Source organism: Ochotona curzoniae, unplaced genomic scaffold (genome assembly GCF_017591425.1).
Source record: "Ochotona curzoniae isolate NIBS_2020 unplaced genomic scaffold, NIBS_Ocur_1.0 contig_1274, whole genome shotgun sequence".
Taxonomy (NCBI): Eukaryota; Metazoa; Chordata; class Mammalia; order Lagomorpha; family Ochotonidae; genus Ochotona; species Ochotona curzoniae.
Genome location: NW_024465023.1, coordinates 11,852,436 through 11,865,065, shown reverse-complemented (window position 1 = coordinate 11,865,065; position 12,630 = coordinate 11,852,436). Strand labels below are relative to the sequence as shown.

Genomic DNA, 12,630 nt, shown 5'->3' with positions numbered 1-12,630 from the left:
GACATTTAGATTTATAAAGAGCAGAATTCACTGCTCATGATCTAGAAGATAGGAAGTCTGAATCAAAGGTATCAGCAGAACCACTGTCTGCTGAGGGCTCGTTCTTCACAAATGGCACCTTCTATGTGTCCTCGTATCATGGAAGTGTCCTCATATAAAGGCGCAAACATGCTCCTTGAGCATTTTTAAAAGGCCATTGGTGGCTAATGTGGTGGCATAACAAGCTAAGCCTCTGGCTGTGATTTCTTATGTGTGTCAGCCTGTGTCATGGCTGCTTTACTTCCCATTCAGCTCTGCTTGTGGCCTGGGAAAGCAATGAAGGATGACCCAAAGTCTTGGGGCTCTGTATCCACGTGGGAGATCTAGAGGATGCTCCTGGCTCCTTGCTTCGGATCAACTCACCTCTGACCACTATAGCCATTTGGGGAGTGAATCAGTGGATGGAAGATTCTCTGTCTTTCCTTCTTTCTGCAACTTTGCCTTTCTAATAAAAGCAAATTTAGAAAACACTGACAATAAAAATTAAACTTTAAAAGGGAATTATTTTCTTTCACAAGGCTTATCTTCCAAAGGCACCATCACGTAATACCATCATCATAGGGGTTAGGTAGTAACGTGAATTTTTTTAAAGATTTAATTTATTTGTATTGGAAAGTCAGATATACAGAGGAGGAGAGACAGAGAGGAAGATCTTCTGTCTGCTGATTCATTCTCCAAGTGGCCACAATGGCTGGAGCTGCACGGATCCAAAGCCAGGAACCCAGTGCCTCCTCCAAGTCTCCCACGCGGGTGCAGGGTCCCAAGGCTTCGGGCCATCCTCGACTGCTCTCCCAGGCCACAGGCAGGGAGCTGGATGGGAAGAGGCTGCCAAGATATGAACCTGCGCCCATATGGGATCCTGGTGTGTGCAAGGTGAGGACTTTGGCTGCCAAGCTACTGCGCCAGGCCCAGTAGCATGAATTTGGGCAGGTGGGTGACACATACATTCAGACCTTAGAAATGACCTAGCCTCAGAAGTCACACAGCATCACTTCCACCAAACTGTCCTGTTAATAAACAATGGAGAGAAGCAAGATTTATCTGAGTATTCACTTTTTAAAAAATACAGTTCAGCTCACATTGCAAGTCTTCATAGGTTCACCGAAGCCTCCAGTCTCACAAAAACTACCAACTGTGTGAGGCATCCATCTGCTGCACGGGATACAGGACAAAGACCATGATTCACTTCAGGGCAACAGCCAGTGTTTATCTGCAACAGAGTCTTACGAGCAGGTCAGAGTGCACCAAGTAACTGAAGTGTGGCTATTCCCTTCAGTCTCCGAAGCAGTAGCTCAGGCTCAAGCAAAGAAATTTCATATCAGGCAAGTGTGTAACCTAGCCTGGGTTAACGATCTTATGCTTATAGGAATAGGCATATTTTTAGGGTTATTCATATGGGACATGGTAACAGTCACCACACTCAAGGAAGCCAAAATTATGGCACCTGGATGAGATGGCACTTTTGTTTTGCCAATAGAGACAATTTTAGCATCAAAAATAACTATGGTGATAACAAATAAAAGCATTACGCCTTACAGTCGTTTCTGAGGGCTTCGGGGATAACACATTCAGGTTTAGGAGAATAAGGAAAAGCTGATCTTCAAGGACAGGATTAAACTGGCACGAACATATGCACTTGGGGCTAGCACTGTGGCCAAGCCAGTTTAACCTGCTGCCTATGATACATCACGCCACATCGGTGTTGGTTCTGTCCCGAGTTCACCAAGTCGCCTGGGAAGGCATTACAAATAGCCCATGTACTCGGACCCCTGCCACGCACATCAGACACCCCCGCCGGGTGCAGACTCCTGCTGTAGCCCTCTGAGGCATCTAAAGAGTGAACTAGCAGCTAGAATCTCTCGCCGCCACCCTCTCCCCCATCGCCGTCATGTAACTGTGCCTTTCAAATAAATACGCAAACTTTTTATATATGCACCTGATATCCGAAAGAATGTGAAAAGACTTGTTTTACTTTCCTTGACGTTCACTTAATTTTTTTTTTCTTTTGCAAAAGCAGAGTTACAATTTCGCCTCCCACTTCCCCGCCCCCTGAAGAAGTCGCTTAGCCCGTGAGGAAGCCGCGAGCTCAGAATTCATCCGGGTCTCCCACATGTGCAGAGGGGTCCAGTTTCCCGCTGCTTCCTCAGGTGCATTGTGGGGAACGGACTCTAAGTGGGGAAGCCGGGACTCGAACCCGCGCCAATACGGGGGAACCGGGAGGGAAGGTTTAACCCGATAAACCACAACGCCGACCCCTCGACTTTCATTTTTACAGCGTAATTTCACATAAACTGTGACAACTATAGCATTTTTCTGGCTTACTTGCTTGGCTTAGCCTGAAAAACGCAGTGAAGCAACACGTCTTTCCGAGCTTAAGCTCCTCCCCCTCTCCCGGGGAGGACGTACGGCTACGCAGATCTCGCTGAGCGTACGTGAGGTCGCAGCTGGACCAGACCAAGTAGAGCATATGGGGGTCACAATATTGCCCTCTGTGTACATTTTATTCAAATACGTCTTACATACGCCCACTCGGTGTACGCTCCTTTTAGTTAAATCGTTAGAATTTATGAATGTGGTTGAAACCCCGCAGGCCCGCACCTACATCCACTCCCTTACGCTTGCGTGTTCACAGGGCGCCCCCCTGAAGTGGTATCGCCTAGTCTCCAACGGTCAAATTTCCAGAGCGCGCCGCCCGCCAAAGGAGAAGGCGGAGCGTTGGCCGCGACGACGCCTCTTGGCGCTCTCCGCCCTCCAGTGGGCCGGCCGCTTCTGGGCGGGTCTTCGAGACTACAGGCCCAGCCCTGGGTCTGAGAGGCGAGCTCGGTTGGGGCAGGTTGTAAGGGGGCGGAACAGCTACGCCCGCAGTCCGTCCGATTTAGAACCATGAGCGCTCCCAGTCAGTCAGCTTCTCCCGGGGGCGGGGGCAGGGCCAGAGGCAGAGGCAGGGCCAGAATCAGGGAAGGCGGCGGGGTTGGCGGGAGGGAGCGAGAGGTTGTCATTGCTACCGAAACTGGGATTTCACCTGTCCCGGTGCCCAGTACAAGCGACGAAACGGGCCATCCCTCCACTTCCGATTCGTCCGAGTATAGTATCCGTTCTGAGTGGCAGACGCTCTCGCGGCCGCCGTTCGTTTCCTCAGAGTCGAGTACGTCCTCACGGGAACCGGCCGACTCGTGGAGCTCTGGCGTGTCCGCTCATCTCAGCAGCAGTGTTAGCCGGGCTACTGATTCCGACACTAGGATTGGCCGTTGGGGGTTTAGTGTCCTCAACCCGAGGAATCGGATCTTAGAGCCCGCCACTCACTTAGAGGTTTCGGAGGGGGCTGCTCCTCCCACTAACCCAAACACCGACATTTTGGGCTTACCGGTAGCACAAACTATCGTCCCGCTTTCTGATTCTGTTATGTCAATTCAAGGATCCTCACAGCCCTCTTTATTGAGCACCCCCCCTAGTTTGGGTGATTTGCGTTCAGAAGCTATTGATGAAGGGTCAGTGCCCGGTTCCCAGGGAGGGTTGATCGAAGAGCCCATCCCGGCTTCAGAGCCCAGCTATCGCTGGTTATCGGAGCCAGAGCTTCCCACAGAGAACCGCCCCTCACCGGCCTCTGTGCCACCCACTGCGACAGCTCGTAACAGAACCCGAGGGCAGGGATTCCACAATCCCCCGGCGCCTGGTTATCCGTGGGTGTCAGTGTTAGGGCCCCCTCTTCCCAGATACTTTTCCCAACTGTCTGTGCAAGGGCCCCGTGTACCCCATAACACCCCTCATGGGTCTGGCCAGCACTCGATGACCAGCCGGGATTCGATAGAACAACCTTCACGTAATTTCCCGTCTCAGATATCGATCCCAGTGCCTACTGTACCGTATAACACCCCACGGGCGTCACTGCAAGGGCCCAACACCTTCCCAGCGCCGGGCTGCAACCGCCTGTCTCTAGAAGGCTCGGCTCCGCCCCCCGGCGCTCCCTGGGTGTTAGCACATGGATCTGCCCCGCCCGCGGTGGCCGGCCCCCACTGGGTATTATTAAGAAGGCCGACTCCGCCTTCGTGCTGCCCCCGGGTGTCCGCAGAAAGGTCTGCCCCACCCTTGCCAGTGCCGGCTCAAATACCCACGCCCCGGGAGAGCCAGCAGCCAAGAATGGCGAATCAAGAGAAGGCGATCCACATGTTCGACGTAGTGGTGATTGGAGGCGGTATATCAGGTCAGTGTGAATTTAGTGATGGCCTGAAGGAAGAGCCCTGGCTGGCCTGGGATGGGGGCAGCAGCGCTGTGATTTGGGGAGGGGGATCTTTCTGTTGCCCGACATCAGGCTCAGATCCTGCAAGGTGGAAGAGGGGGATTTGGACCAGTCCTGTGGGTGATGTACTCTGGGGGTGACAAGGACAGTTAGTGCTTCTATTAAATGCAATATGTAATTCGCTTTTGCTATGCAGTTACGGTTAGCATTTTGTGTGAATCCTGCAGTTTTGTGAGGTGGGAGCCAAATGCACGGCTGCTTCCCCAAAGCCAAGCGGCTGGGGTCTGGGAGTTTCCTTCACTCTGCTGAGGTCAAATTGCCTAGCTGGCGAGGGGCTGACGCCTTTCTCTCCCATTCAAGACCCATACTGCCAGTTCCCGATGTCTCACTGATTTCATAGCCCTTGCCCTAAGCAGAAAGCTCAGCATAGGATTTCTGTAGTATTGAGCAGTAGTAGTAGCAATAGAATTTCAATGCTGCACGGCTCTAAGCACTGCTGAGAGGATTCAGTAGACCAGGAGCAAGGAGGCTGAAGCCTTCAGGAAAAGTTACAATTCAACAAAGACAACAACAAAAAGGCAGCGGTGGGGGAGGGGCGGGCTCTTAGTTTTCAGAACTTGCTGGTCCTTTTAAAGGGGTTTCAGAAAAGTGTAGGATATTCATTGCCCACAAGTAATTCCTTTATGAAGCAGGTGCCCAGGGGAGCTCTGGGAATGCCCTTTGATGAAGAACTCCCACTTGCCTGAATTTTGCCCGGTGTTCCTGGTTTGGGTTTGTGGCTGACCAGATGAGTGGTGTGTGAGACTTCTGTTTGTCATGTCGTTGATACCTTAAACTATCATGTGTGTTGTCAGAATTGGTAGCATATTTGAAATGTCAAAATTGTGTTTCAACCCCCAGCTATCATCTTACTCTGACCTGTCCCTCTGCTCTCTGAAATCTTAAACATTTCGGAGAGATTCCTAAATAATTTAGAAAGAGGGAAAAGAAGGTGGAGGAATGAATGGGCCCAACAGTAGCCAGTGTTACATTTATGGGAGATGGAAATAAAGTGTGAAGTTTAATTTGGTGCAAAAAAATGTATTAATTCTTGTATATAAGTCTTCAAAAAGTCCATGGAAACTGAGCATTATAAAAAGGCTCTGCTTCCCATCCTGATCATCTATGTAAACATCAGCAAAAATTTAAATTTAAATTTAAAAAAAGCTCTGCTATATTTTAAGATGGATTTATACCAAAATAAGCTTACATTTTTATGCTATTTTTTCCACAAACTTTTTGAAATCCCTTTGCATAGTCCCTGCAAGGAGACTGTGAACATGCTTACAAAATTAATTATAGGTGCAGATAGCTTTTGACTTCTGTTGTTCAGGATAAACAGTCGATCAGCAGAGAAAAGATGGGCCTGGAGTGTTGCTTTGACAATGGCAGCCTCTACCAGGGAAAGCATGTCTCTGGTGGGTCATCATCAGAAGCAAGCAGAGCCTAGCGTGAATAGTAAGAAAAAGGAGCATTTCGTTTTTTCCCTTCATTTATTCTTTCATCATTCATTTATTTAGCCTACACTTGTTGAGTGACTGTGAAGAAGTGGACTGGTGTTTCCAGAAAGCCTGGGCTTTCCAGGCAAGCCTCCTAGATGCAGTGTGATTATTGATCATTGGGGAATAAATACGATTGTAATGTGTTGTATAAATTAATTATGAGTTATGCCTTCCCTCCCATTTCTATACCATCCGTATTCCACAATAAATTCAGTGTTTTGGGGGGTGGGGCAGATTTGATTCTTGTGTTTTTTTCTTGGTATGTCTCCAGGAATACCTAAAGAGTGTTTTGTCTTTTATTTTTTTGTCTCCCTTTTGACCACGCTTTACTCCCCAGCACTTACTTGGTCAGTAGCAGAGGCAGATTTAGCATGCAGCTGATGGGCTTCATACCTGATGGCCTTTCAAACTACGGGTCCCTTTTGATTCTTATTCAAAATAAATAGCTGAATATTGAATGTTATATTCACAATCTTGCTTTCCCGTGTCTTCCAAAGGGCAACCAAATTATGTAAGCTTCAGATTTTTACAAAATCTGAGTCTGATCATGATTCCTATTGTTCATTCATCTTACTTTCAAAGAAGTAAGATTTTCAAGAAGTAAGGTAGAGATAAGAGGGTAGAAAAAAGACATACAAGATGAGAAAGATGTGAAGAGCCCAGAAATGGAGTCATGAGGTATCAGCTAGACATGAATACTACTTAATTTCAGCACATAGCTTGAATTCCAAGGAAGGATGGTAGTTGCTCCCATGTATGCCTCCCGTGATCCTGGTAGCTAATTGTAGTGACCCTGGCATGCCACATCTGTACAAGATTTTTGTGCCTATGTGTGAGTTGTGAATGGTTTGAGTACACAGTGAAAGACACTTGAAGCAATGCTGACTTGGGATGGCCACAGGTGAGTAGAACTCATCCTTGTTATTTGCACTTAAATTCTGAGTGTTGTATAGACAGAGTTCTTAGTATCCAACAGGACCTAAGCAACCGAATCGCTTCAGATTTTGATCCACAGGCTGGGCTGTACTTAAAGAATTGGGAGCAGTAACTGTCCAGAAATCAGGTTGTATGGAAGCTGCGAGGGTTGGCTTTTTCAACATCCAGAAAAGCCATTTTGTAAGAGAATGACTGATGTTCTGGGTTCTGACAATTAAGTTCATACTATACTACCATTTCTCTTTTTGCTGAAACATATTAACCATAAGGATAACTTCTGCTAGTACTGTTTTAGACATTTTAACCCAGAATTTAGCAGAGTGTACTGTATGGTTTTATGGTGATTCAGAAAAGCTTCCATTTTAAAAATTCCATTAAAAATTTTTGGTACCTTAGTTTTATAACTATTCTGAGTTTCAGTATGTCCTGTGAATTAGTTTTGAGCCTTTTAGGACAATTCTTTTCCTTATTTTGTATTTTATATTTGGTACTTTTTTCCCTCAAAAATAAACTGGAATACTTACTAAAATTTCTTTATGCTGACAAGAAATAGAATTATTTGGGATCTTTTTTTTTAATCTTCGTGGTTGAGTGAACTTTTGAGTTTACCTGGTATTTAACAAGTAATTTTAGCATTTATAAAGTCAATAATTTTTAATTTGAATTTATGCATGATTTTCAGCTAATGTGAAAAAATGTATTTAACAGTAGATCTTAATATAATTGTGTGATTCACAGACACTAATGATGGAGGAGAAGAAACGTGGAAGGTCATTATTATTTAATATTGGGTCTTACAGTCTTTACGCAGTTGTGACATAGAAATAATTTTAGCATATGAAAAATCTTATGATATTTGCATTTAGATATACCTGGAAAATGTGAGGTTGTATTGTAATTTTATATTATACACAGGGGCTTCCAAGAGTACCTAACCCTGTGATTTAAAAAGTATAGACACTCGTTAAGTAGCTGTGTGGTTATATGTGGTTACTTTTGAAAGTTCATGGGACACATGTATTATGAACAAAATTATGTATGGATTTCCAAAAATTTTTGCACCAAAATAAGTAACTTCTAGTTCTGCTTTTCCAGGGACTTTTAAAAGTGCCTTCATGGTTACATGTATGAGACTAATTTCATGATGATATGATTGTTTTCGTTTTTAGTTTGAGTAATCAGAACAACTTTCCAAGTTGTGAGGCCAAAGTAAAGTCTCATTTAATAAAATGTTTGATTGATGATGTAAGAGTGTCAATAAGAACTTAAAACCTGCATGATAAGCTTTGAGAGTTAATTACATATTAACCATGTGTAATATTCACAGAATTGCCACCTGAAAAAATTTGAAGGGCCTGAGCTGGAAGCTTGGAAAATCTCATTAACTACCCAATGCCATGATAGTTTTAATGACATAACTTGACCTCGGAACTCTAAACGATTAACTTCTAGGACAGTACATTAAGTTCTAGTTCACTGGATTTGTTCTATAGCTTTATTCATGTATCTGTAGTAAAACTTATTGCTTTAATTTGAAGCATGTGGCTCTACAACCTTGTAACTATTGCTTAACAGTAATTTATACATTGGAATATCAGGACACTAGATCATGGAAAATGAAATCAACGCATGAGTTTATTTTGGTAAAAATAATGCTGAAATCCATGTGTACAAGGGGCATTTTAGAAATTCTTTAAAAATGTGCCCTATGGAAATCTATGCATAAATTTCAGATTTCTTTGCAATAAAACTAACCTTTCAATTCTATGATCTATTAACTGTTTGAAGTTTGCTCATAGATTACATGCATGTTATTTCTTTGTGAAATTTTAATTTTAAATTATAAATATTTTAATATTTATGTAAAGTATAAAAGTATTTTATATTTGTATATTTTTAGTTTGAATGTAATATGCTTTATGTATTATAAAAGTAGTTTTCCAAGATCAGTATGTAAATGTTTTGCATATTCAAATGAATTCATTCTTATCAAACATGCATTTCTGATTTAAGCTGCAATTGTTGTAGCTTATTAGATCATTGGTTATTGAAAGAATTTGACAAGATTCAGATTCATGTGAAACAGGAAAAATTTGGTCTGAGAATATTCTCCCATTTTTCTGTCAGCCTATTTATATAGGAATTACTTGTGTGAGTCATTGGATTCCCCCCTCAACCTCATCTGTTATATCTCAGTCATTGGTGTGTAATAATTGCTGTATAAAGCTACCATATGAAACATAAATGATTGGTGATTTAGACTTGGATTCCATCCCCAAGATATCTCATAATATGTATGTAAATATTATAAAATCTCTAAAACATTGAAATCTGAAACATTTCTGGTCTCAAGTATTTTGAGTAAAATTTTCAGCTTGTGCTTGATATTGGTTCAGAAGTCCAGAGGTGGCACTAACAAGGAAGCAGTTAATTCTATCTCGAAGAAATTCTAGGTAGCAAGAAATTACAGGTAAAGAATTAATAAAGAAGAAATTACAGGTAAAGGATTTGGGAAAGGAAGTAATACTTAGCCGAAGTGTTGATTTGTGGATAAATTCTGAAACACAAAAAAGATGGCTTGGAAGGTGACCATTTACAGGTTAAATCAGTTAATTGTGAGCTGTGATTTCAGTTAAAGACATGCTGCATATATGCCTACTTGCATATGCATTTATTTACTCAGTTGTTTAGTGAATATTTGTTAATTGAGTGCTTGTGATGTGCCTTAAGTAAAAATGTGAGTTTTGTTTTCTGCTTTTGTGCTTTGGGAATATTGCTTCAAAAATGTCAATATGAGCTTTTATTGCCCTTGAAGTGTTCAGTCCAAGAGTGCAAATGTGCAGTTACATAAGATTTATGTTGGACAGAGACCACTTAAATGAATAGTAGAGAATTAACTTAAGAAATATATTATTCTATATATTCTATACCTGTTCCTAGGTGGTACTGAATGGTAAATAGGAAAAAAATGTCACTTTTTGGAATAAAGGAGTATTATCATGAGTGGCAAAGCATAAGCCATAGCTATAGCAAAGCTTGGTTCTGATGCTCTCAGATATATTTTTTTAACGATTTATTTTTTTTTATTGGAAAGGCAGAGAGACAGAGAGGAAGATCTTCCGTCCAATGATTCACTCCCCAAGTGAGCGCAAAGGCCGGTACTGTGCTGATCCCAAGCCAGGAGCCTCTTCTGGGTCTCCCACACGGGTGCAGGGTCCCAAAGCTTTGGGTCGTCCTGGACTGCTTTCCCAGGCCACAGGCAGGGAGCTGGATGGGAAGCGGGGCTGCCGGGATTAGAACCGGCGCCCATGTGGGATCTCAGGCGTGCAAGGCAAGGACCTTAACCACAGCGCCATCGCGCCGGGCCCTCTCAGATATTTCTGCAGGCATTGTTTTACTAGGACTCTCTTATAGGAGTTTATTACCATATCTATTTATACAATCTTATAAGGAATGAAGCCAGCTTTCCCAATATTTGATTTGAGATATAATTTTTGTTGTTGTTTTTAATGGCAAAGTGCAGAAATGCTGATTTAAATGGGTTTCTTTACTGTAGGACTTCTCAAGGCCTTGATTATCATAATGTGCACCAAGCATTTCTGGAGGGAAAAATTAGCATTAGTTGTCTCAATGTCCATAAACTTTCCCCCCATAGCATCTTGTTTGAGGACTAACATTTCATAAAACATTGTCAGAAGTATTGCTTCAAACCATAGTCCATCCTAGTGTACAGAATAAGAGCAGTATGAGGGTCCCTGTTGTGTTTCAAGTTTCAGTGAAAGAATGGCACAAATAATGAATTAAGAGGTAATTGCATTCTCTAACCTGGCTGACATCCGTTTATATAAAGTGAAGATGAATGCTGGGCAATAATCAAATAAATTAGGACTGTCTAGACAACCAGTCTGTTGAATTCAGGGCAAATTGAAGTTAATTGTTAGCTTTCATCTATTTATCATTTGAAATGGGCCTTTCTTTTTAGCTCATTAAAGGGACTAGGAGATTTGACCTTTTCCAAAGCAGAAAATTGTTTCTTTGAGAGGAAGCACAAAATGCAGATGGATATGGGTAGAGATGAGATGTTACAGTTGTATGTATTAGGAACAAGTTTGTATGCATGTTGCGAGTCTGTTTTCTTCTGCCAGAAGTGCAATACTGGCCTGATGATGAGAGAATATGCTAGTGCTATTTAGAACCTGCTGGCTTATTTAGGTGTGAAGATCAAAATGGCCTGTCACCTTAACGTTGTTAATATTTCTTAGTTGTCTGAGATAAACATAATTTAAAGGGCATTAGCAACTTACCTTGTTGCTCTCATCCATTAGCATAGTTTTCTTTTCTTCACTGTGTGACTCTTGTACTAGTTGCAGCAAGCATATTGGTACCTGTGATATAGCAAGCTCTGTTCTAGGAGTGGAAGGATATATGACCCATTCCTATTTTTCTAGAAATTCATACTACATGCCAAGGTCATTTAGGCATCTTGAACCTAATATGTCTAAAATAGGACACTTGCTGTTACTTTATAACTGATTTTTCCTTTTGCTATTTTTTTTTTTAGCAAATAACACCTCCATTTACCTATATTCTCAGATCAGACATCTTTAAGCCATTTTTCACTCCTTTTTTTTTGTTGTTCTTGTATACCATATCTGTTCTATTTTTTAAAGATTTATATTATTTTTATTGCAAAGTCACATATGCAGAGAGGAGGAGAGACAGAGAGGAAGATCTTCCATCTGATGATTCACTTCCCAAGTGACTGCAATGGCTGGTGCTGCTCCGATCCAAAGCCAGGAGCCAGAAGCTTCCTCCGCAGGCTCAGGGTCCCAAGGCTTTGGGCCATCCTTCACTGCTTTCCCAAGTCACAAGCAGAGAGCTGGTTGTGAAGTGGAGCTGCCGGGATTAGAACTGGCGCCCCTATAGGATGCTGGCGTGTTCAAGGGGAAGACTTTAGCAGCTAGGCCACTGCGCTGGGCCCCCTACCATATCCATTCTAATGGCAAGTCCTATTGGTTTACCTTCAAAATATGCCCTCAACCTGACCACTTCTCACTAATATAACTACAGGCATCCCCCAAGCCTCTGTGTACTTTTTCTGTTAGCCAAGTCACCATGGTCTCTTGGGCAGAGATCTGCCTGTTAACTAGACCCCACGCTTCCTTCTCTTTTGTTTCTTTACAGTCTATTTTCCTCACCATAAGCAGGATGGTTCCTTAAGAAGTTAAAGTAGGATGAATCAGTCTCCTACTTAAAAAACTCCTGCCATATAGTCCCCCAAAATCTAGCTTTATAGCCTGCAATGCAGTGAACTTAATCTGATATTTGTCTTATTGAACAGTGCTAAGATAATCTTATGTACACCAGAAGAAAGTATTTTTCTGTATAACACCCATTGGGAAATGCTGAAAATCAGTACTAAAGAAGTATTGCTTAAGGAAGACACTAAAGTTACAGATATATGAATCAGGAATAGCAATTAGAATACAAGGGAATTTAAGGATTGAAGTAAACCCATGAGCCGTAGAAAAAGGACATTATTGGTGACCTTAATGCTGCTGATGACAGCTCGTACTAATGGAACATTTATCATGCATGAGTCACTTGGCTGAGTAATCACACATGTTACCTTGTTTAATCTCACATCAACCAGCAAGGCAGAGCTGTTATCATTTCCTCTTAGAGATGCAAAAACGGCTTAAGGAAACTTTTCTAAGATAATCACCAACTAAATAGTGAAGTATGATTCCAAAGTGTGCTAGCTCCGTAGCAGGAGCTCTTCAGCATATAGTAGATGTTTCTCGATATTCACTGGTTTCTCATTCACAGACACAACCAACTGTGGATTGAAAATATTCATACAAACTGTAGCTGTGT

The 12,630-nt window shown here is 42.6% G+C and overlaps 1 protein-coding gene across 1 annotated transcript in view; it reads left to right on the top strand.

Annotated features, from left to right (window-relative positions):
* Window positions 1-2,922: 2,922 nt before the first annotated feature.
* LOC121171313 (amine oxidase [flavin-containing] A) overlaps window positions 2,923-12,630 on the top strand; it is a 54,020-nt gene continuing 44,312 nt past the window's right edge. The window contains exon 1 of the mRNA XM_041002963.1: window positions 2,923-4,240. Coding sequence (XP_040858897.1) covers window positions 2,923-4,240 — 1,318 coding nt within the window. The remainder of the gene's footprint in view (window positions 4,241-12,630) is intronic.